This window comes from Hemiscyllium ocellatum, chromosome 1 (genome assembly GCF_020745735.1).
Source record: "Hemiscyllium ocellatum isolate sHemOce1 chromosome 1, sHemOce1.pat.X.cur, whole genome shotgun sequence".
Taxonomy (NCBI): Eukaryota; Metazoa; Chordata; class Chondrichthyes; order Orectolobiformes; family Hemiscylliidae; genus Hemiscyllium; species Hemiscyllium ocellatum.
The window spans coordinates 141902246-141926639 of NC_083401.1; the positions used below are offsets into that span (position 1 = coordinate 141902246).

General features: G+C 41.6%; 1 protein-coding gene across 13 annotated transcripts in view; it reads left to right on the forward strand.

Moving 5' to 3' along the window:
* LOC132816629 (calcium/calmodulin-dependent protein kinase type II subunit delta) overlaps positions 1 to 24394 on the forward strand; it is a 311557-nt gene that overhangs the window by 101668 nt on the left and 185495 nt on the right. For all 13 annotated transcript variants that reach the window (XM_060826454.1, XM_060826470.1, XM_060826504.1 and 10 more), the window contains exon 3: positions 14322 to 14381. In XM_060826454.1, the coding sequence (XP_060682437.1) occupies positions 14322 to 14381 (60 nt within the window). The remainder of the gene's footprint in view (positions 1 to 14321; positions 14382 to 24394) is intronic.

Here is a 24394-nt window from a genome sequence, read left to right on the forward strand (position 1 = left end):
TGGGCTGAAGGGCCTGTTTCCACACTAAGTAATCTAGTAATAATTTGAAGGGAAGTCCACATTTAATGTGTTGGAGGCTTTCAGAGATAGGTTGAAGATGGTGCAGGATAGACATGTCCCTTTGAAAATAAGGGATAGGAAAGGCAAGATTTGTGAACCATGGATGACAGGAGAAATTGTGTGACTATCCAGGAGGAAAAGGGAAGCATACATAAGGTCCAGGAAGCTAAGAACAGAACGAGCCTTAGAAGAATATTGGGAGAGTAGGGTGAATCTTAAATGAGGAATCAAGTGGGCAAAAAGGGGTCATGAAATAACTTGAGCAAGCAGGATTAAGGAAAATTTCAAGGCCTCTTATTCATACATAAGAAGCAAGAGGGCAACTAGAGAAAGGGTTGGTCCACTAAACGATAAGGAAGGAAGCTTGCGTGTCGAACCTAAGAATGTGGGTGAGATTCTCAATGATTACTTGGCATCAGTGTTCACTGAGGAGAGGAACATGATGAATATTGAGATTAGAGATAGACGTTTGTTTACTCTGGATCACATTGACATGTGTTGGGTAGGCTAAAGGATATTAAGGTGGACAAATCCCCAGGACTGGATGGGATCAATCCCAGGTTGATGAGGGAGGTGAGAGAGGAAATAGCTCGGAAATAGCCTGGTTGAGCAACAGGAGACAGTGTAGACAGATATCTTTGTAGCATCCTTAAACACAGGTGAAGTGCTGGAGGACAGGAAAGTTGCTAATGTTGACCCCTGTTCAAGAAGGGTAATAGGGATATTCCAGGTAACTACAGACTAGTGAGCCTGATGTCAATGCTGGGAAAGTCCCTGGAGAAGGTAGAATCTATTTATATTTGGAAAAGAATAAGCTTATCAATGATAGGCAACATGGTTTTGTTTGGGGGAGATCATACCGTACCAATACAATAGGAGTTCTTTGAGGAAGTGACCAAGTTGATAAATGAAGGAAGGGCTGTAGATGGACTTTAGTGAGGTATTTGATAAGGTTTCCCCATGGTAAACTAATGGAGAAAGTGCAGTCACGTGGTGTGTGGGGTGTTCTAGCTAGATGGATAAAGAACCAGTTGAGCAACAGGAGGCAGAATGTAGTAGTTGAAGGGGGTTTCTCGAAATTGGAGAAGTGACTAGTGGTGCTCCACAGGGAGTGTTGGGGCCACTGTTGTTTTGATATACATAAATGATCTGTAAGAGGACATTGGTGATCTGATCAGTAGGTTCGCAGATGACGCGAATAATGCTGGAGTAGCAGAAAGCATAGGGTACCGTCTCAGAATACATGACAATATAGACAGACTGGAGAGTTGGGCAGAGAAGTGGCAGATGGACTTCAATCCAGGCAAATGTGAGATGATGCATTTTGGAAGATCTAATTCTAGAGCAAACTATACTGTAAATGGAAGAGCTTTGGGAAAAGTTGATGAACAGAGAGATCTGGAAGTTCAGGTCCATTGTACCCTAAAGGTGGCTTCACGGGTGGATAGAGTAGCCAAGAAGGCATATGGTATGCTTGCCTTCATTGGACAGGGTATTGAAGGTCATGTTGAAATTGTACAAGACTTTGTTTCAGCTGCATTTAGAATACTGTACATAGTTCTGATCACCATATTACCAAAAGGATGTGGATGCTTTGGAGAGGGTGCAGAGAAGGTTTAAGAGGATGTTGCCTGATATGAAAGGTGTTAGCTGTGAAGAGCAGTTGAGTAGGTTAGGATGGTTTTCATTAGAAAAAAGGAGATTGAGGCGGGTCCTGATTTGAGGTCTACAAAATCATGAAGGATATAGACAGGGTGGATAGAAATAAACTTTTTCCCAGGGTGAGGGATTGCGTATCAAGTGGTCACATGTTCAAGGTGAGAGGAGAAAAGTTTAAAGTGGATATACGAGGAAAGTACTTGATACAGAGGGGGGTATGTGCCTGGAACATGTTGCCAGCAGAGGTAGTAGAGCCAGGCACGATAGATTCATTTAAGGTGCGTCTGGACAGATGCATGAGTAGGTAGGGAGCACAGAGATACAGATCCTTAGGAATTGGGTTTAGACAGTGGATTTGGATCAGCACAGGCTTGGAGGGCCGAAGGGCCTGTTCCTGGACTGTAAATTTTCTTTGTTCTTGTACTCCTTTAGGATGTTCCTATAAAACCCACCTCTTTATCAAAGCTTTTAGTCAACTTCCCTAATATCTCTTTACCTGGCACAATCTCCGAGCTTTATAGTGTGAAGTGCCTTAGGAAATAATATTACGTACTGTAAAATGTGTATTCTGTCATTACTGGCATTACATTATTGCAACTTCTTATATTTAAAGTACCTTATCTTCTATGAATGTATTTAGTGTGTTAACATATAGTATTCTGTGTGCAACTAAGAATGATTCATTGTGTCAGTATTTTTGCTAACTACAGGATATTTAGAACTGGTGTGATATGTGTGCAGGAAGTTGGTTTAATATTTTAAATATAGCTGTGCTGCTTTTAATTTTGCATAATGCAAATTTTGCAAACTTGATATTCTATGGTTGGTGAAGTAATCAAGTTGGATGACAGTATATGCAAAGCAATAAAGCAAACCTCTGCTTTTTAACTAGATTATTTTGTTTTTCAAAAGAGAACAAATTTAGTGGTTAGAATCATAGAATCACCGAATTTGTTTTGTGCTATTTACTCAGAGTTGACTAAGTCTCTCAATATGATCATAGGTTGCACATTTTCAGATGTAGTGTATGAACAAACTATATTAAAGCAAAATTGTTGTATTGTGTTTCCAACGTGGTCTTTGTCCTTGACTTAATATGTTCAACATATATGCAAATATTGGGTATTTGTGATAATAGTGAGTGTTCATGTGATGCAACATATATTTAAGCTGAGGTGTTATGAACTATTTCTTTCTTCCAGCAGATTGCTTAGGTGAACTGTTGGTGTTCGAAACCTTACCGTTGCAGCAGACTTCTGTATGTTTTGATAAAGTGAAAGGGTTAAAGACAACAAACTACCTGCAGCATCACAACCTTTGAAACATAAGTGCTAAAAATCTATTGATGGATTGAATTTCATTGTAACAATAAGGCAATATGTTTGTGCTCATGGCAATTAATGTGTAAACAGTTTGCAGTTTTTGTTAGGTAGTCATGTAGAGCTAAAAGGGACAAATTAAATATGCAATTAAAACTTGTGGGAAAGGAGCTTTTTAAGGGAGAGTGACGACGTGATGGAATCCTATGTTGAGATTGAAAGTGAGTTGGTCAAGTCCAGAGCTAGGATCTTCAAATCTAAGAAAATTAACAAAAAAATGGTAGTCAAGCAGAATTTAGCATTTAAAACATTAATACATCATAAACACTGTTGTAAGACACAAAAACAGTCCCTCTATGACAAACTGGAGGGGATAAGGGTTGTATTGAATGGAAGGACTTGCCCAACATAGTAAGCCAGAAGTTTGGAAAAATATTAGCATTCAGCAAAGGAATACCATGAGGTTATTCAGGTAGCAGACAAAAGTGTGAAAGTAGGAGACCTAATTTATAGTCATGTAAATAGGAAATGGTAATTAAAAGTGGCCCATTAGATGCCGAGACAAGTCAGGTTATAATGGTGAACAAGAAAGTGGCATGGAAGCTAAAGTGACACTGTATTTTGTACTGTGAAGATTGATACAAAAAAGCCCTTTGAAATGTTGGAGAACTGAGGATCTGACGAGATTGATGAACCTAAGAAGTCAAGAAAAGCAAAGAAATAGGACTGAAGCAATTAATGACATGACATTATGATATTTCCCCGCTCCTGATGATTTGCATGCTAAAACTTAAGTAGCAGTTGCTGTTGAGTAGTAGGTGGGTACATTGTTGTTGATCTCCCATTCCGAATACTTCAGAATTTAAGAAAGGAGGAAAAGAGTGGCAAAGCATGAATTTCTATATGTAGTCAGCAGAATAATTGAGTCTACAATTAGTGATGTGGTAACCAGCTTCTCAGCAAATCATAATATGATTGAGCAGAGTTAACAGGATGCAAGGAAGATAATACTTGATAATGCTGTTAAGAGCTTTTTTAACAATGTAACTGGTAGAATGGTTAAAGAGAAACCAGTTTATATAGTATATTTGAATTTTCAGAAGTTATTCATAAGGTGACACAAATGTTTGAGGCAGAATTAGAACTAATGCATTTCGAGGTAATATATTAACTGGTTGACCGAATAAAAAAATACAGAATAAAGGGAATATTTTGTGCTTGTCAGGCTCTAATGAGTAGGATACCACGAGACTCAGTTGATTGTTCACAATTTATATTAATGACTTAGATGAAGAAACCAAGTGTAATTTATTCATTATTGCCGGTGATGCAAAGTTGGACAGAAAGAAATATTTGTGAAGAGGATGTAAAGAAGGATATAGCCAGATTAGATAAATGGGAATAATGAACAAGTGGAGTGCAATGGTGACGTGTGAAGGTGTTAGCTTTGGGTAAGAAAACAGAAAATCATCACAATTTTTAATGATGGAAAACTGAAATCTTTCCATTTTGAGGCATTTGGATGTCCTTGCAGAAGCAAGTACAGCAAGCAATGAGCTTATAAAAACAGAAAATGCTTGAGAATCTCAGCAAACCTGGAAGCATCTGTAGAGAACACCATTACGTCCAGTGACTGTTCTTCAGAATGGAGACGGGGTATATCAGGTTTTACTACAAAAGAATTAAAATCTGAGTAAAGAAGCGTTACTTCACATATAATTTGCTGAGCCATATCTGAAGTATAGGGTGTAGGTTTGAAGTGCAGACGTTTCATTACCTGGCTAATCATCAGCGGTGACCTCCAAGTGAAGTGAAGCTGTTGTCTCCTGCTTTCTATTTATATGTTTTGTCCTGGATGGGGTTCCTGGGGTTTGTGGTGATGTCATTTCCTGTTCGTTTTCTGAGGAGTTGATAGATGGTATCTAGATCTATGTGTTTGTTTATGGCGTTGTGGTTGGAGTGCCAGGCCTGTAGGAATTCTCTGGCATGTCTTTGCTTAGCCTGTCCCAAAATAGATGTGTTGTCCCAGTCGAAATGGTGTTTTTTTTCATCCATGTGTAAGGCTACGAGGGAGAGAGGGTCGTGTCTTTTTGTGGTTAGCTGGTGTTCGTGTATCTTGGTGGCTAACTTTCTTCCTCTTTATCCTACATAGTGTTTGTGGCAGTCCTTGCATGGAATTTTGTAGATGACATTAGTTTTGTCCATGGATTGTACTGGGTCTTTTAAGTTTGTTAGTTTTTGTTTGAGAGTGTCGGTGGGTTTGTGTGCTACTAGGATTCTGATGGTTCTCAGTAGTCTGGCTGTCATTTCTGAAACTTCTTTGATGTATGGTAAGGTGGTTAGGGTTTCTGGCTGTGTTTTGTCTGCTTGTCTTGGTTTGTTCTTGAGGAATCTGCGGACTGTATTTTTTGAGTATCCGTTCTTCTTGAATACGTTATATAGGTGGTTCTCCTCTGTTTTCCAAAGTTCATCTATGCTGTAGTGTATGGTGGCTCATTGGAATAGTGCTTTGTTACAGCTTTGTTTGTGTGTGTTGGGATGATTGCTAGTGTAGTGAAGTATTTGGGTCACTGTTTGTCGGTTTTCTGTATATGCAGGTTTGTAGTTCTCCTTTGTCCTTTCTTTCGACTGTGACATCCAGGAATGCGAGTTTGTTGTCAGTTTCTTCCTCCTTGGTGAACTTTATGCCTGTGAGGCTGTTGTTGATAATGTTGAATGTCTCTTCTATCTTGTTTCGTTTTGTGATGACAAAGGTGTCATCTACGTAGCGGACCCAAATTTTTGGTTTGATGGTCGGTAGGGCTGTTTGCTCTAGTCTTTGCATTACCGCTTCTGCTATGAATCCTGATAGTGGAGATCCTATGGGTGTGCCGTTGGTTGGTTTGTAGATTATGTTGTTGAAGTGAAGTGGGTAGTGAGGCACAGGTCCACTAGCTTCATGATGTTTTCATTAGTAATGTGATTAATGGTAGTTGGGGTGTGTGTGATGGTCTCTTCTAAAAGTGTGGTAAGTGTTTCCTTTGCTAGGTCGATGTTGATGGAAGTGAACAGTGCTGTTACGTCGAATGAGATCATTGTTTCGTCTTCCTCTATTCCTGGATGTCACAGAGGAGAACCACCTGTAACAAACTTAAAAGACCCAGTACAACCCAAGGACAAAACTAATGTCATCTACAAAATTCCATGCAAGGACTGCCACAAACACTACGTAGGACAAACAGGAAGAAATTTAGCCACCAGGATACACGAACACCAGCTAGCCATAAAAGGACACGACCCTCTCTCCCTCGTAGCCCTACACACGGATGGAAAAAAACCACCATTTTGACTGGGACAACACATCTATTCTGGGACAGACTAAGCAAAGACATGCCAGAGAATTCCTACAGGCCTGGCACTCCAACCACAATGCCATAAACAAACACATAGATCTAGATACCATCTATCAACCCCTCAGAAAAAGAACAGGAAATGACATCACCACAAACCCCAGGAACCCCATCCAGGACAAACCTATAAATAAAAAGCAGGAGACAACAGCTTCACTTGGAGGTTGCCAGGTAATGAAAATGTCTGGATATCAAACCTACAGTTCAGCGAGCAAACCTACACCCTAAACCTCAACCTGAGCTACAAACTTTCACAAACCTTGCAAATATCTGACATACTCTGCAACTTTTAGTTTCATTGTGTCAGGAAGGACATACTCGCTGTAGAGCTCAAAAGAGACCAACATCACCCTCACCACCTTCAAACTCCCATCCACAACAATGAGGAGCTGTGGCCAGGATTCATGTAACCTAAGGTAATGTCCTGTCCAACATATAACTCTGTTATATTCTAAGGGAACTAGACATCAAGCCAAGTTTCAACCTAATGGTTGTAAACTTTACGATCCACATATATGCCAATCTCTGCAATGAGTTTTCAATGTTAAACAATCACGCTTACAATTTAGACATGAGAAGTTGGTATCCTATGAAACAACAACAATTCCAAATAAATTGAAGTTGCACAAATGTTTCAAATGCTACTTGAAGTGGAGAAATGTTATCTGTGAACAATTTCTCCATGATTAATTCCATGCAAATTTGAATTCTAGTGAAATGTTAAATGAAAAGAAAAGATTAATATGTACATCGAAACCATGTAACTTTAAATGCTTGCCTTCTCTTGATGCTCATATACATTTTGGGTCAGGACTTCAATAACTAGAAGAATTTGCTCTGTCTTATCGAGGCTGGCGGGAGGGATTGGGATGGATCCCTGATGCATTTCCACCTCCAGGGAGGTTTCCCAGCAGTTGGTCGATCAGATCAGAAACCAATTGAATGAACTTAGCAGCTTCGTGAAGCAGAGAAACTAAATATTTTGACCCCACTGAAGGTTCCTCCACTGGAAGGCATTCTCATGTTTCCCCATCTGCCTGAGCAGTCGCTCTCGCTCTCTCTCTGTGAGTCAGCAGGCTCTATAATTGGTAAGTATCTCCTCTAGTAAAAAGTGAGGTCTGCAAATGCTGGAGATCAGAGCTGAAAATGTGTTGCTGGTTAAAGCACAGCAGGTCAGGCAGCATCCAAGGAACAGGAAATTTGACGTTTCGGGCCAGAGCCTGAAGGGCTTTTCCTGATGAAGGGCTCTGGCCCGAAACGTCGAATTTTCTGTTCCTTGGAAGCTGCCTGACCTGCTGTGCTTTAACCAGCAACACATTTTCAGCAAGTACCTCCTCTAATCTAGCTTGCAGCAAGTGTAAGCTCTCGAAACCATTTCGTCCTTGCGTTGGAGTCGTGAAAACCCATGGATAACTCCTGCCCACTGAATCTGCAGCTCATTGCAATGACACAACATGCTATTCTAACCTGGAATCACATTGTGTTGCTTGAGTAATGGATAGGTTATTAACCATCAACTTCAACAGAAGATGCAAATGCTTCAGGGAAAGTGTGTCACATCTTACTTTCACGGTTAGTGGCTGTGGCACTCTGAACATTTGAGATCATGAGTGGTAACCTTTCTGTTGTGGTGTATGCTTACTTTAACTTTTTGCTTTGAGAGCTTCAGTGAGGTGCTTTATGTATCTGAGACCCCTGAGGTCAGCCTTTATTCTTATTAAAATTTAAATTCCAAAGTAATACAACTCATGTTAAATAAGTACAGAATATTAATTATGCAAACAATACTGCAAAGCAACACTATGATATTCACATAATATTACAGGTGGCTAGCAATTCTATTCATCCAACACATGGCAGGCAGAATCTGAAGCAGTGGGTAATTGCCTTAAATCTGGGAGGTACCCGAGGATGCTTGACAGTAACAGCAGCTGTCAGCTTCCTTGTCCCTCGAGGTACAGATCCAACTGTTTTACTTTATTGTTTCTCTGGGCTCAGTGCTGAAACTGAAGAATATGATTGTCTGTTGCAACACATCTGGCAAAATTGGGCTGAATTGCCTGAGGAGTGGCAATGTCCTCATGCAGATTGCCACTCTGGTCTCTGTTCCCTAAAAGGAAGAAGCTATGTATTTCTGAGTGGAGATTCTGATCAGGGCTCTCTGTGATATGGAGCTGTACTTGCATTCTGCCCATTCTTTTGTGGCACAGAACTGCTTGGGGAGTTTGGGGTAAGTGAACCACGGCCATTGTATTTTATTGTATTCTTGCTGTAAAAGCGTGACAATAAAATCATTCATTCACACTCACTCTGGCACTCTCACTCTTTTCTCTCCTTCTTTCTCTCACTCTTAGCTCTGTGAAAGAGTTTGACACTTGCTTGCTATTTTCCTGCAGTCCTGCAAATTTTCACCATTCAGTCAGGAGCACTGGAATAGGCAATTTTGTTTGAGCCTACCCTTTTCAGCGGCTTCATGAATGAGCTTCCTGCCATCATAAGATCAGGAGTGGGGATGTTTGCCAATGATTGCACAATGTTTAGTGCCATTCACAACTCCTCAGATACTAAAGCAGTCCATGTCCAAATACAACTCTATCTGAATAATACCGAGGCTTGGGGTGACATGTGGTAACCAATGTTGTGTTACACAAGCACCAAGCAATGACAATCTCCAATAAGGGAAAGCTAACCATTGTTCTTCGACATTTATTTATTACTGCTGAATTCTCCCACCATCGACATCCTGGGAATTAATGTTGATCAGAAACTGAATTGTCTAACCATATAAATACACCATAGAAAGCATTCTGTCTGCGTGTATAATGGCTTGGTATGGCAACTGCTCTGCCCAGGACCGGAAGAAACTAGGGAAAGATGTGTACACAGCCCACATCATCTCTCAATCCAACCTCCCATCACAGACTCCATTACACTTGTTGCTGTGGAAAGGCAGCCAACATCATCAAAGACCCCTCCCACCTGGTTGCGTTCTCTTCTAACCTCATCTGTCAAGCAGAAGGTACAGAGCATTTTACCAACAGGTTCAAGAACAGCTTCTTCACCACTGTTATTAGACTACTGAATGGACCCCTCTAATGTCAAGTTGAATGTTGATGTTGGTTTTGTGCACCTCCAGTGCAGGCATAGCCTTGTATGACTCACTCTGTCTAAAAAAGCACGATGGTCTGTATGTCCTTGTATGTTATGATCTGCCCGTACTTCATGCAAAAACAAAACTATTCACTGTACTTAAGTGCATGTGACAAAATAAAATCAAATCAGAGCAAGTCAGAGGCCAGGAATCCTGTAGTGAGTAACTCCTCTCCTGACACTCCAAACTCTGTCTAACATTGACAAAGCTCAAGTCAAGCGTGTGATGGGACACTCCCCATTTGTCAAGATAAGTGCAGCTCCAACAACACTTGAAGTTTGACAACATTCTGCACAAGGCAGTCCATCTGATTTAGTACCACATCCACCAGCATTCAGTCCTTCCACTTCTGATCCAGAGTGACCGTAACGTCACTGCAGATTCCTTAGACTGCAACATTCAAAGTCCAAGGCCACTACCATCTCGAAGGATAAAGTCAGCAGATGTACAGAATTTCACCACTTACAATTACTTCTCCGAGCCGCTCGCCCTCCTAAATTTGAACTGTTGTCATTCTTTCATTGCTGCTGGGCCATTGTTCCTAGAACTCCCTCAGCAGCATTGTGGCAGTACCTATTGAATTCAGGTGTTCAAGAAGGCAGCTCTCATGAGCAAGTGGGGATACACAACAAATACTGACTGAGCTGACAAAGTTCACATCCCCAAATGAATTAAAAAATTCAGCAAGGTCATGGTTGATCTGTGCCATCAAAGCTCCATACACTGACCTCTACTCTACATTCCTTAACACCTTTGCACGTCTATCAATTTCATATTTAAAACTAACAGGTCAGAATCAAATCCAGTTTGGGGAAAGAAGGGTGTACTATTTCACATTTCTCTAGTTCTGATTTATAGCCAGCTTCTCTGCTATATAACCTTTCCCCCTTCAGCTACTTAGGATGTCTCTGCCTTTTATTTAGATCATATCAGCTTTTCCAGTACTTTTTCCTTCTTGGTTTCATTCACTATCCTGGCAACTTTCTTGTTTACCATAGCTTCACCAAAGATCTATCTTCTAAAGCTGATGTAAAGTTCTCAGTTAGTATCTTAGTTATGATTTCTATCTCATTTGATCTTCATTAAGTCCCACTGTTACCTCTGGCAGCACTGTTGCTATTAAAATCTACTTAGAAAACATTTGGATTCACTCCATGTTGGCTCCCAACAATTCTTGGACTGTCATTTTATCTCTCATTGCTTTTCTTGCTTTTCACTTGTAATATTCAGCCTGATGTTTCCTTGTAATTGGCAACTATGACATCTATCAAATACTGCTTTTTTGGCTGCATTCCTCTAACTCCATCATCCAGACAGTTGTCCTACCATTTCCTCCTGTGGGAGTGTTCTTGGAAATTGCCCAAACCATCTCTTCATTAAAAACTCCTCGTTACTCTGAATTTCTGCCTATGGGATATTGACTCCAATTTATTCAGGCCAGATCCATCCTCAGTTTTGTTGCAGACAGCAAAATCTTCGATGACCTTGGGTTTATGGAATGTGGATGTTACATGTATGCAGCTCAGCTGAGCCTGTGTCTCACCATGTGATAGGTTTGCTGCCATATCATGTTTAAGTGTAGCAATGTACAAGGTCTCACTGTTCCAGCAGGGTGGAGCAAACCATCTACTCCCCTTGTTCTTTAAGACCGCTGAATGAGTAGTAGTTTAATATTGCACATTTGCAACTAGTTACAGGTAATATTGTCTGTGTAGCAATGCATGTCCTATCAATGAGGAAGATCTGATGTTAAAACGTACACCTCTGAGATGCTAAGCTCTTATATGCCACAAGTCCATATGGTATCATCATAATGGTTGCTGCTTGTGACACTATTCAGCAATAACTCTCAGATCTAGATTGAAAACAGTGAAACAAAACAAATTGCTTCAATAAATCAGCAACTTTGGGAGCATTTCTGATTTTCAGCATCTGCAGTTCTTTTGGTTTTTTTGGATAAAACAGTAAAGGTTAGTCAGCTTTCTCGATTTAAGTGCAGTTCTGATCACTCAGCTGCCATTCCTAGTTCAGCATTTGTGAGCTCAGATGTATTTTGTTGTTCTCTGAAAGCTCTGTACTGCACACACCTTTATTGTAACCCTACCTGTGTGGATTTTTTTTTAGATTAGACTTAGTGTGGAAACAGGCCCTTCGGCCCCAACAAGCCCACACCGACCCGCCGAAGCGCAACCCACCCATACCCCTACATTTACCCGTAACCTAACACTACGGGCAATTTAGCATAGCCAATTCACCTGACCCGCACATCTTTGGACTGTGGGAGGAAACCGGAGCACCCGGAGGAAACCCACGCAGACACGGGGAGAACGTGCAAACTCCACACAGTCAGTCACCTGAGTCGGGAATTGAACCCGGGTCTCGGGCGCTGTGAGGCAGCAGTGCTAACCACTGTGCCACCGTGCCGCCCACGGTTGTTGATGTTGCGTTGAAGTATTTGTCAGTTTTGTTCTGTAGGTTCACTTGACATATCAGCTCAGTTTTCTGGTCATTGGAGAAATGACTGCATTCACCACTGACCCCAAAGAAAGCTGTTGATGGAAATCTTTACCCCACATGTGCCAGGCAATGAGTGCCTCCAACAAGAGAAAACCTAACCATGGTGTCATCAAGCTGTCTAATCTGCTTATCACATTGTAGAATTTTCACAGACAGGCAAGCAGAAAATGGAAAGCTCAAATCACATTTTAAAAAGAAATTGCAGGAGAACGAAATAGAAGTTGCAACATAGGCCAAGTGTTAAGGTAGAGTATGAAAACTTCAGAAAAAGTTTGTTTTCTAATTATTTAGCAAATCTAGCTTAAAACGTCAAGCCAATAGTAATGGAGACGTTAAAAAGCACGGGTTAAATAGGTATTTGTTAGGCTCTGATCAATGCCTTTATTGCTCAGATTGTTATTTTAAAGATTAGGCATAACTTGAGTGTTTGACAGCATTCTGAGGGCAGAAGAGAGGAAGGTCTTGCCTGATTTTGCTGATTGCCAAGTCTGCTGGTGGGGTCTTCAAGATGCAATCTATAGTGAAGCAGCGAATGACCACAGATTCAGGATTTCTGTTAATTTACGCTAAATTTTAAAGTTATAGTCAGCCTCGAGAGGTCGATGATGTGAACCATGTTGATTTGCCTTTAAAATCTCTGTGAAATGCTGGATTTTTTTTTTGTCTTATGGTAAATGCTACATGGTACATTGTTCAGCTTCTTTAACCTTTGTTTTTAACAAGATTTTAATTGAAAATAAAAGCTAGAATCTGCCCTTGAGGCAGAAGCACTTTAGTAATTGCTGTTGAAACAGCAGTTAATCCTTGGAATCAATATGGCAATTAGATTTTGCTAATTCTGTGTTCTTGGATTAGAAAGAGGTCAGTATTTTACGTATACAGAATGAAGATTCATTTATTTTAGATGTTGATCATAGTGATAATTTAAGTTGAATTGTTATTTGCATTTGGGAAGCTTGAGTCTAGCCATTCACATCCTGACTTTGGAAAGTCAGCCAATTTGCCTGTGTTGAGTGTAGATTAATGCCAGGATCACAATCTTCCCATGTCAATCTAGCAAGAGAGAAGAGCAGATTAAAAGGCCCATCTCCATTGATATTGGCCTAAAACTTGGTTCAATCCTCAATATTATCCCTTCCATGCCTCACCACCCTCACTCTGGTCTCCCTAGCCCTCTCCTGTCTCAATGCCCCACCCATAACCTCATCTGCCATGCTGCCCCGGACCCTCCATCTCCATTCACCCATATTGCTAATTATAGAACTCGAGCCTGACGCTGTCAAGTCTCTAATATGTTCATGCTATTCATTTCTATTCCAATTTCTCTTTGAAGAATGCTCATATGATTGTCAGTGAATACAGGCACAATTGAAAAACGAGTAAGGAAAACCTGTTGAAGAAAACATTTGAAGGTATAAATGCCTGGCTGAGTTCTAGCACTCACTAATGGATTCAGCTGTGTAAGTCATTTGTACAGCTGTGAAGCAGACTGCTCATTTTGTTTGACAGTTTTATGAGCTTGTATTAGGCTTAACTTCAATGCCTGTTAGTTTATTTGGGTGTTGCAAGATGTCAAATGAATTAAAGTGTTCCTTCAAGTCAATTTTGGAAGTCTGAGAGGGAAGCCTAGATAATCTGGCAAAGTGGAAAAAGGTTTCTAAACTCCAGGAATATGGCAGTGGTGTGGGCCACTCTACCTGCCAGGTACCAGTAGGAAACACTATTGGAGTTTCCAGCACTTACTGCCTATGAAAATGCAAGTGATGGCAAAGAAGAAATTATTTAAACTCAGTGTCAAGGTAGACCACAAAGCGTCTTGTAGAAAAGCGAGTGGTAGGTTTGCAAAAGGTTTTCCTGGAACAGTGGAGGAAGCCAAGATCTGACTAGATCAAGCTGGTTGATGCATATGATGTATGTTTATCAGAAAGGAATGCAAATAATATGAATGATTATTTTTCCCTTTCCGCCCTATCCTTCCACTTTTTAGCTTTTTAAAGTTAAATTCTGTAGAAGACTGTATCCTACTTTTATGTTTTCCTTTATGCGGTTTCGCACTTGTGACATTATAGTTAACAGTTAGTATAGTTTATTCCAATTTAGATAACGGAATAGAAGCCATAGATTTCTTCTCCACATGTAAACTTGACTTTGATTTTACATAACTTGGAATTATTCTTCATATTCTATCTGTCAATTCAAATTACATTTTAATTCTTTTTACTTCAGATCACCAGAAATTGGAAAGAGAGGCCCGGATTTGCCGACTTTTAAAGCACCCAAATATTGGTATGTGTGTTTATCTTACTAAAGTTTCAGTTGCCTTGAGAAAAAAACAATGTTGCTTCTGTTTTAAAATAAACTTATTTTCACAAATTTCAGCATAGTTTAAATCTTGGTATTGTTAGCTCCAAAATTCCTGGTGACCATCAGTTAGGGGTGTGCGGAGTTTCCGGTCCAAAAAGAAATCTTGAATTCTCATGAACCCCCTGGGTTATCAAATCTGTAGGGTTCATGAATTCTATTTGAAAATCTTTGAGTAGATTTTCATAGGTTCCAGTAATGGTATTCTGTTGAAGCTGTTATTGGAATCATGATACATTAATAGCTGCTTCCCACCCCTATTTGGGGGGGAATAAACCTGGTTTCATTTAGGTGGTGTCTGGGGATTCTCTTTTTGAAAAGAAATTAGAAGCTAATAATTTATAAATCCCAGTGCATCCCAGGTGGTGGCATGGAATCATTTTAAATGTTGAGAAATGTTAGTCTGACAGAGCCTGTGGTTATTGCTGTAATTACTGTAATCAGCAGTGTTCTTTCAAAGACGGAGTAACATTGCTGTTTATATCCTTCATTTATGGATAATGAAACAGTTTCATACGTTAGTGTAATAAATACTATTTATCTGCATTTCTGGTCATGTATACATTGTAACTATATTTGCCCTGTACATTTTTGTGGTGTGTGTGTTTTTTTTAGATTGGATTAGACTTAGTGTGGAAACAGGCCCTTCGGCCCAACAAGTCCACACCGACCCGCCGAAGCTCAACCCACCCATACCCCTACATTTACCCCTTACCTAACACTACGGGCAATTTATCATGGCCAATTCACCTGACCCGCAGGTGAATTGGACTGTGGGAGGAAACCGGAGCACCCGGAGGAAACCCACGCAGACACGGGGAGAACGTGCAAACTCCACACAGTCAGTCGCCTGAGTCAGGAATTGAACCCGGGTCTCAGGCGCTGTGAGGCAGCAGTGCTAACCACTGTGCCACCGTGCCGCCCACGTTCTAAGCCTGTGTTTTCTTTATTGGGTGCATGATGTTGAAGTGTACAATTTGACCTTTCGTGGAGGAGTTGAGAAAATGGTTAATTTTAGCCCCTATCTAGATTATTTTGAAGTTGACTATATTTGTCACATTTATTCTACCTCCTCACAATGAAAGACCCTTGGGATACACCCTCTGCTATCTTCTCAGATTGACTAAGTATGTTTCAATGAAGGGCTTATGTCTGAAATGTCAATTCTCCTTCTCTTTGGATGCTGCCTGACCAGCTGTGCTTTTCCAGCAACACACTCTTCGACTCTGATCTCCAGCATCTGCAGTCCTCACTTTCTAAGTGTGTTTAGAATTGCAAGGTGTCTAGTTGACAGTTGAAGTTAACCTGGGATAATAGTTGTGTAGCTGATGAGCAAGGAGGCAGCTCCCAGAGCTTGGCAGGACAACTAGACCTCAACTCCTCCTTGCCCAGGAAAAATTTGCAGCTTCTGTTTGATGAAACAAACTCCTGGAACTATGTAGTGTGGAATCTGAAATCCCTGCTCTTCATTCAGTGGTAATGATGACTGAAGTTATATCAAAACTTCTGATTTTCTGATAGGCCCAATTAGTACAAACAAAAAAAGATTGCTTCCATCAGAGATCTTTTAGGCACACTGATGCAATAGTTTTAATTGAATTTTTTTTTTCTCTGGATGGTGTTGGCACAAATAATATTCTAGGTTAGGTAGAGAGAGATTTAATTCATAACATTACTTATTCAGTGTCTAGGCATTACATGTATCGTGGATTCCTTTGATTGCTCAGATTGTCCCTTTCTACTGTGGTCAAGAACAGCATTTAACAATTGATAATATAAATTGAATCTTGAGAAAAGAAAAACTATGTTATTAAAGCTTCTGTCTTGCATTCATCAGGGCAAATGTAATAATGCCAAATTTTGAGCAGTCTCTACTCTTTATAATTAGTAGAAACAAATATTAATCGGCAAGAATCTGATTAGCTAAGGTGTTTTCATAAAGAAAGAATCCTCCAAATTTCTAATATTTTGAATGTTCTCGCTGGACTGCACCATGTTCAGCAATATTCATGGCTCCTCAGACACTGAAGCATTCCATGCCCAAATACAACAATGTCTGGATAATATCAAGATGACAAAGTAATATTTGCATCATACAAGTGCCAGGCAATGACCATCTCCAACAAGAGAGAATCAACTATTACCCTCTTGACATTGGTATAACCATCAATGAATCCCCCACTTCCAGCCTGCTGGGGATTACCATTGACCAGAAACTGAATTAGATTAGTCATTTAATTAATTTGGACACATTAGCAGTCGGTACCTAGGGATTGTGCAGTGAATATCTTGCTTCCTGACTCCACAAAGCCTTTCTAGCATCTCCAAGGCACAAATTAAGAAGGTGAGTCTGCAGTTCCAATAGCATTCAAGAAGATTGACCCCCATCCAAGACAAAGCAGTCTGTTTGATTAGCGCTACAAACATCCACTCCCTCCACTACCAATGTTCAGTAGCAGCAATGTGTACCATCTACAAAGGCACTGTGGAAGTACACCAAAACTACTTAGACAATACCTTCAAACCCATGACCAATGGCATCATAAAGGGAGGCATATATAGGGGAACACCACCACCTGCAAGTTTTCTTTCAAGCCACATTCTGACTTGGAAATATTTTACCGTTCCTTCACTGTTGTTGAGTCACAATCCTGAAACTCACTTCTGAATGGCTTTGTGGTATATCTACAACACATGGACTGCAGTGGTTCAAAAAGTTACCTTTTGAGCTTATGTGATGAGGTAAGTGGGGATGGGCAATAAATGCTGATCCATCCAGCAGCACCTCCATCCCATGAGAGATTTTTAAAAGAAACAACACTATTAGTACACTCTCAGAATTCTTTTGCAAGTGGTGCTCAGTTGCAGAATTACTTTGAACAGAAGTTTTCTTGTGGGATTTGCAAACGTGTGCTAGGTGAGTGTGGTCTCTTCTGATTGCAAACAACAAAAGGGATACACTGTTTGATTTGATCAGCCAGTCACTGAAATGTCAGGCCTAAGTATCTGGCACTACACTGGTATTGAAATTCTGACACCGCATCGTCCAGTTGCTGGATATCCAAAGTAAAAACTTTAAGGTGTTGGAGGAACTCTGCCGATCAGGCAGCATCTGTGGAGAGAGAAGCTGAGATAACGCCATGACCTCAACTCTGCTACTTTGGTGTGAAATACTTCTGCAAAGTATGTTGGATGTTTCATTTTGGTAAAAATGTCATACAAATATAAGTTTGGCTCCAAAAACAAGATATTCAGGTTTGCTATCAGTATGTAGGTGAGGGAAAAGCTTTTGGATGAAGGAGGATTGAAATGTGAAAAGGCAAATTAGGTAAAATTGTATTTCATCTTCAACGTTTTCAGCTCCATTCGGGCTCACAACCTCTGTGATGCTGCTGAGGGTGATTAGCAAACAGTGTGCAAACACAGATGTGGGTGTGAGATTTGCAGCTAAGTGTATGAAGATGAGGTTAAGGTCTGAATCATGCTTGATAGAGACTTTTATTAGATGAGTGAAGGGCCATTGGTGAATTGAGTAGTGTGTGAGAGCTTACTGCTTAATTGGTAAGGATATGACATTTGAAAATACATTCAATGACCTTGAGATCTTATGTGAGCTGATTGAACTTCTTGCACTACTATGGCCAGACCTGCAACACTACGTTGATGATATTGACCAAGGCTGCTGACTATTTCCATTTCCTTCATGGTGTGTGTCAAAGACGTCCTTGTGTTTTGTGAGGATTTCTCTCCTCCGATCCGTGTTCTGTCTTGGAGTATACTCTTGGCCCTGTGGTACAATTGAGTGTTTATGCTTGAACACACTTCCTTAGCTCTTTCCAGCAGTGGCTGCAAACTCACTGTCCCTTCCATTTAGAGATGCAAGTTGGCTTTGAGTTGTACAGGCAAACTGTAAGCATGGCTGACCACTTGCGGTTCTGTATTAAAATACAAGGGGATAGATACAAGAAGCTACAACAGAGGCTATAGTTCAGAAGCAGGAAGAAAACCCATTGCAGATGATACTGTGGCTGTAATTCATTGATAAGAATGGACCCAGGTGAGTGTTGCCTCACCCAACTGGGTGGCGGTCACGATGACAAATGTGGAGGTGAAAGGGATAGGACCTGAAGAGAGAGAAGAATATCAGCTGGCATGAGAACCAGGTGTGGAGCTTGGTTGGTCAACATTTTTGAGAGTTGAGGGGGTAGGAGATGGAATTTAGATGAAAGGGAGGAGAGGAAATGGGAGAGGAATTAGACAGCAGTACGTTGTTGGGGTTCGAGTAAGGGTAAGCTTAAGAGGAAGTGGCCAAGATCAGGTAGTTTCAAACTTAGTAACACAGACCCATGATTTTGAAGTCCTTGTGGAGATGGGGATATGCTTCACTTTTGTGTCATGATGTGAAAATAGTCTTCTATATCTCTGGCCAGTTCTTGTGCTTCTGACTTTGCTGGATTCTTCAGCAACACTGATTAATGTCAATTGGGCATTTGAAGTTATAAAAGCCCGCTTGTATTGAGCGGTTTGGTTTGCTTTGAGAGTAGGTGAAAATGCTGTACGTTTCTGATTGAGTAACAAAAGAGGGAGCACTTCAAATCATGTACTGTAATGAGCTTCAGATTGCTGTTGTTGTCATGGATACCGCAGCAGCTGGCATTCAGGAAGTGCTTGTAATCAAAGTGTTGTAAGCCCACAAAATGTGAAAAATGTAGCTACTGTTAATTATACACCAAAGTCTAACCTTTTGAAAAGCAGTTTGGTGACTTCAAATTGTATCATGGCACCATTGAGTGGGTGAAAGAGAGGCAGGGGTATTTCCTTATAATCCCAAGACCTCAAATGACCAGAATTGCTGACTTAACAAGTTGTAACAACTGTTCCTGGATGATTTAAAATAAAAGGACACCAAAATTAAGTGGCAACTAATGCACAATATCGCACCAGATTTTTCCACTTTTGAACTGAAATTCTTTCGACCCCATTCATGTACATGTTACTCAGGAGGCAAGTAACCAGTATGAGTAATACAATTTGCATTATCAAATGCATTTATGGTTATGTTTTCCAATTTAAGAAAACCATATCATTTCCCAATTTGTTCAGACAAAATAGATTATTTTTATGTAACTGGATTGATTTTTAGATTTAAAGGATTATGGTGGGTTGGGATTGTCAGAAGGCTGAGAACGTGACAAAGTTTGTGACTGTCTCATGGACTACTCACAAATCCCCTTCCAGTTTTGAGTGAATCTTCAGTTGATGAATAGAAGCAGACCGTTGGCTCACAATGTCTGTGCAAGCTCTTTGGGGGCAGCAAGTTGCATTTTTTTTAGATTAGACTTAGTGTGGAAACAGGCCCTTCGGCCCAACAAGTCCACACCGACCCGCCGAAGCGCAACCCACCCATACCCCTACATTTACCCCTTACCTAACACTATGGACAATTTAGCTTGGCCAATTCACCTGACCCGCACATCTTTGTGACTGTGGGAGGAAACCGGAGCACCCGGAGGAAACCCACGCAGACACGGGGAGAACGTGCAAACTCCACACAGTCAGTCGCCTGAGTCGGGAATTGAACCCGGGTCTACAGGCGCTGTGAGGCAGCAGTGCTAACCACTGTGCCACCGTGCAGCCCACATTTATACAATATTGCAACAGAATAAAATGTCCTTGATTGCTGCATGGGAATTTTCACTCGCTCACAAGTCCAGTGGTCAGAGATATTTGATTTCACAAGGGGATTAAAGGATGAAAGAAAGCTACACAGACAGACAAGTTAGGGAATTCCAAAACTTTGGGTCTTGACATTTGAAGGCAGGGTTAAGATTCAGAACAAACAACGGGCCAGAATTGGACCAAACTTTGAAGGTTAGGACTGGAGGAGGTTATGGAAATAAAGACACCAAATCTCTGGATATGTTTAAGGAGGATGAGAATCTCAAGTTCTAGCATTGCTCAGCCATTGCACCTCAGTGAGCACAGTCGCCATAGGCAAATGAATGTGAAATTTGGGTGACATTGACTTTATGGAGGAAGACCAGGAGTGTGTTGGAATAGTTGGGAGAAAGGGTTATAGATGGTTTGGATGAAATGGATCTATTCAGCAGGTCCCGTTCTTCTGTTCTTTCCTGGCTGTCCTATAAATGTCTCCCCTTCAAGATTTTAATCAGATTGCTTTTGAAAGTTAATGTTAAATCACTTTGCACAACTCTTTCAGGCAATTCCAGATCGCAACTACCCTTAGTGCAAGATAGAAAAATGATCCCACGTCACCTGGTGAACCATCGTTGATCACTTTAATTCTGCCACTGAAAGTAAAATTCTCAAACAGTGAGAAATTGACAAGCTTGATTGCATCACTTATTCTTTCTCTGCTCTCTGGAAAGCAACCCCAGCCTTCCCCATGGTACTGTTCAGGTGAACCTCTCCTGCATCCACTTTTGGGTCATGATATTCTTCCTAAATTGGACACACTGCTCCAGCTGAGTCTAATTAATTAGTTTTCAGTAAAGATGGTGTAACTTATTACTTTTTAAACCTATTCTCTATTAGTAAAACTAAAGTCTCATCTATGTTTTGACCAACTGTTTCAATTTGTCCTGCTACCTTCAAAGATATACCTGTATTCACCCATTGGTATCTCTGTTCCTGCACTCTAAAAATCATACTCTTTAGTTCATATCAGGTTCTCTCAGTTTATCTTTGTATTGTTTTCTCTGATGGATTTCACCAGCCTGTTAACTTGAAGTCTGTTCATATCTTAACTTAGAGAAAGAATGACAATAGGTAAGAGTTACCTGCAAATTTTGAAAGCAGATTCTTTATTCTCAAGTGAAGATAATATTTCTACCTGATTTGGGGAAGTAGCCATTCATTACAACTCTGTGCTTAATTCCATCGCGATATTTTCGATACTTGATAATACAATTCCTTTAATCCCTTGGGCTTCAATTTTCATAGCATCTACTTTGTGATGTCTATGTATGTATACTTTCAAAAGACATCTAGTTACTCCACTATTATCCTTCCTCTCTGGTCGTTTATTTAAAAATTGATTTACTTAAGATTTGGCTTGTGCTGACATACATTTATTGCCCTGCGCTTTCCAAATACAAATTTAGTTTGATCCTGATTATTGTGCCTCAAATTTCCACACCACCAGTATGAGGTGGACTGCTCTGTAATTGACAGATTTATGGCCCTGTCCTTTGTCTTTTATCCAGACTTACACCATTTGTAGTCCTATGGCAATTTCTCTAAATTAAGAAGGATTAGAAATTTCTATCCATAACCTGCACAATTTCCACCCTTGTTTCTCTCAGCAACCTGTGTAGACCACATGAACATTCATACGTGAAGACTTCAAATCCTTTAAACATCTTCATTTTGCTTGTTAATCTGTTTTGGCATCTCTATTATCTCCTCCTAAGAGATACTTTGGAAACATCCACTTCTTCAGTGAACATAATTACAAAGCACTCATTCAATACCTCTGCCTCAACAGGAAGATCCTTTGTTTGTTTGGCCCCAACCTTTATTGTCTACCTTTTTCTTCTATTTTAATATTTATCAATGTGTTTTATAAAAACTACTTACTATGTCCAGCACTATTTTCTTCCTTTTTAGATTTGGCAAAGTTGTTACTATCTCAATCTATATGAGGATGCTTGAAGTCCTTATTATCACTTCCGAAGTTGTTGCATCATCCTCTCCAGTGAATTTGAGCAGTTTTACTGCCTGCTGTATTTCATTTCGTCACCAACTTCAGTTCTCTGTTCAAAGTCAGGTTCTGACCCACAGTGCAGTGATCTCCATCACAATTAGGGTAAAGAGGCAAGTCCAGAACCCCTTCCAATAGGAACGACCCCATTGTTGCTGGCACCAATCTGATCCAGCAGTTTTCCAGGCAGTCAGTTATTCTGGCACCTGTTACATGTTGTAGAGAGTTAGTACTTTTCATTCATGGCTGACCAGGAAGGTTTCATGCCTTTACTGCTCGTCATTGGCATATACTAGAGGGTTTGCAGGTTACCGCTGAACCTGTTGACTACATTTATATAAGTGGTAAAAACAATGACTGCAGATACTGGAAACCAGATTCTGGATTAGTGGTGCTGGAAGAGCACAGCAGTTCAGGCAGCATCCAAGGAGCAGTGTAATCAACGTTTCGAGCATACATTATAAAAGTGCCTTCCTTGACCATTTAAGTTCTGGGTTAGAACTTGAAACCAGAGCTTTTGGCTAAAAGATAAGGGCATTATCAGTGCTCTGCAGAAAGGAATGCTGCATTCTCTGCCATTTTCATTACCATGGCCAGTAAGTTTTCTGCCCAGTGTTTTCAAGATTATTTCTTTTGTACACTTCAAGTAAACTGAAGCAGGGAGTTGAAAGATTTGACACACTATCTCGCGCGCTCTTTCTATCTCGCGCGCTCTCTGCCCCCCTCTTTCCTTCCTTCCTTCCCCTTGTTCCCTCCCACACGCGCTCTCTCTCTCTCTTTTTCTCTCTCTCTCTCTTTCTCTCTCTCTCTCTTTCTCTCTCTTTCTCTCTCTCTCTATCTCTCTCTCTCTCTATCTCTCTCTCTCGCTCGCTCGCTCGCCTTCCCCCCCCCGTCTCTCTCTCTCACCTCTCTCCATCTCTCTCTCTCTCTCGCCTCCCTGCGTCTCTCTGTCTCTCTCTCTCTCTCTCTCTCCGCTCTCTCTCTCTCTCGCCTCCCTGCGTCTCTCTGTCTCTCTCTCTCTCTCTCTCTCTCACCTCCCTGCGTCTCTCTCTCTCTCTCTCACTCTCTCGCCTCCCATCCGTCTCTCTCTCTTGCCTCTCTCCGTCTCTCTCTCTTGCCTCTCTCCGTCTCTCTCTCTTGCCTCTCTCCGTCTCTCTCTCTTGCCTCTCTCCGTCTCTCTCTCTTGCCTCCCCTCCATCTCTCTCTCTTGCCTCTCTCCGTCTCTCTCTCTCGCCTCCCCTCCGTCTCTCTCTCTCGCCTCCCCTCCGTCTCTCTCTCTCTCGCCTCCCTCCGTCTCTCTCTTGCCTCCCTCCGTCTCTCTCTTGCCTCCCTCCGTCTCTCTCTTGCCTCCCTCCGTCTCTCTCTTGCCTCCCTCCGTCTCTCTCTTGCCTCCCTCCGTCTCTCTCTTGCCTCTCTCTGTCTCTCTCTCCCTCTGTCTCTCTCTCCCTCTGTCTCTCTCTCCCTCTGTCTCTCTCTCCCTCTGTCTCTCTCTCCCTCTGTCTCTCTCTCCCTCTGTCTCTCTCTCCCTCTGTCTCTCTCTCCCTCTGTCTCTCTCTCCCTCTGTCTCTCTCTCCCTCTGTCTCTCTCTCCCTCTGTCTCTCTCTCCCTCTGTCTCTCTCGCCTCTCGCCGTCTCTCGCCTCTCGCCGTCTCTCGCCTCTCGCCGTCTCTGTCTCTGTCTGTCTGTCTGTCTCTCTCTCTCGCCTCCCTCCGTCTCTGTCTCGTCTCTCTCTCTCTCTCTCTCTCTCTCTCTCTCTCTCTCCCCCTCCCTCTTGCCTCCCTCTGTCTCTCTCTCTCGCCTCCCTCCGTCTCTCTCTCTCCGCCCTCCGTCTCTCTCCCTCTCTCGCCTCCCTCCGTGTCTCTCTCTCTCTCTCTCCCCCTCCCTCTTGCCTCTCTCTCTCTCTCTCTCTCTCGCCTCCCTCCGTCTCTCTCTCTCGCCTCCCTCCGTCTCTCTCTCTCTCTCCGCCCTCCTTCCCTCTCTCTCTCTCTCTCTCTCTCCCCCTCCCTCTTGCCTCCCTCTGTCTCTCTCTCTCGCCTCCCTCCGTCTCTCTCTCTCTCTCCACCCTCCGTGTCTCTCTCTCTCTCTCTCTCTCTCTCCCCCCTCCCTCTTGCCTCCCTCTCTCTCTCTCTCTCGCCTCCCTCCGTCTCTCTCTCACTCTCTCGCCTCCCTCCGTCTTTCTCTCTTTCTTGCCTCCCCTCCGTCTCTCTCTCTCTCAA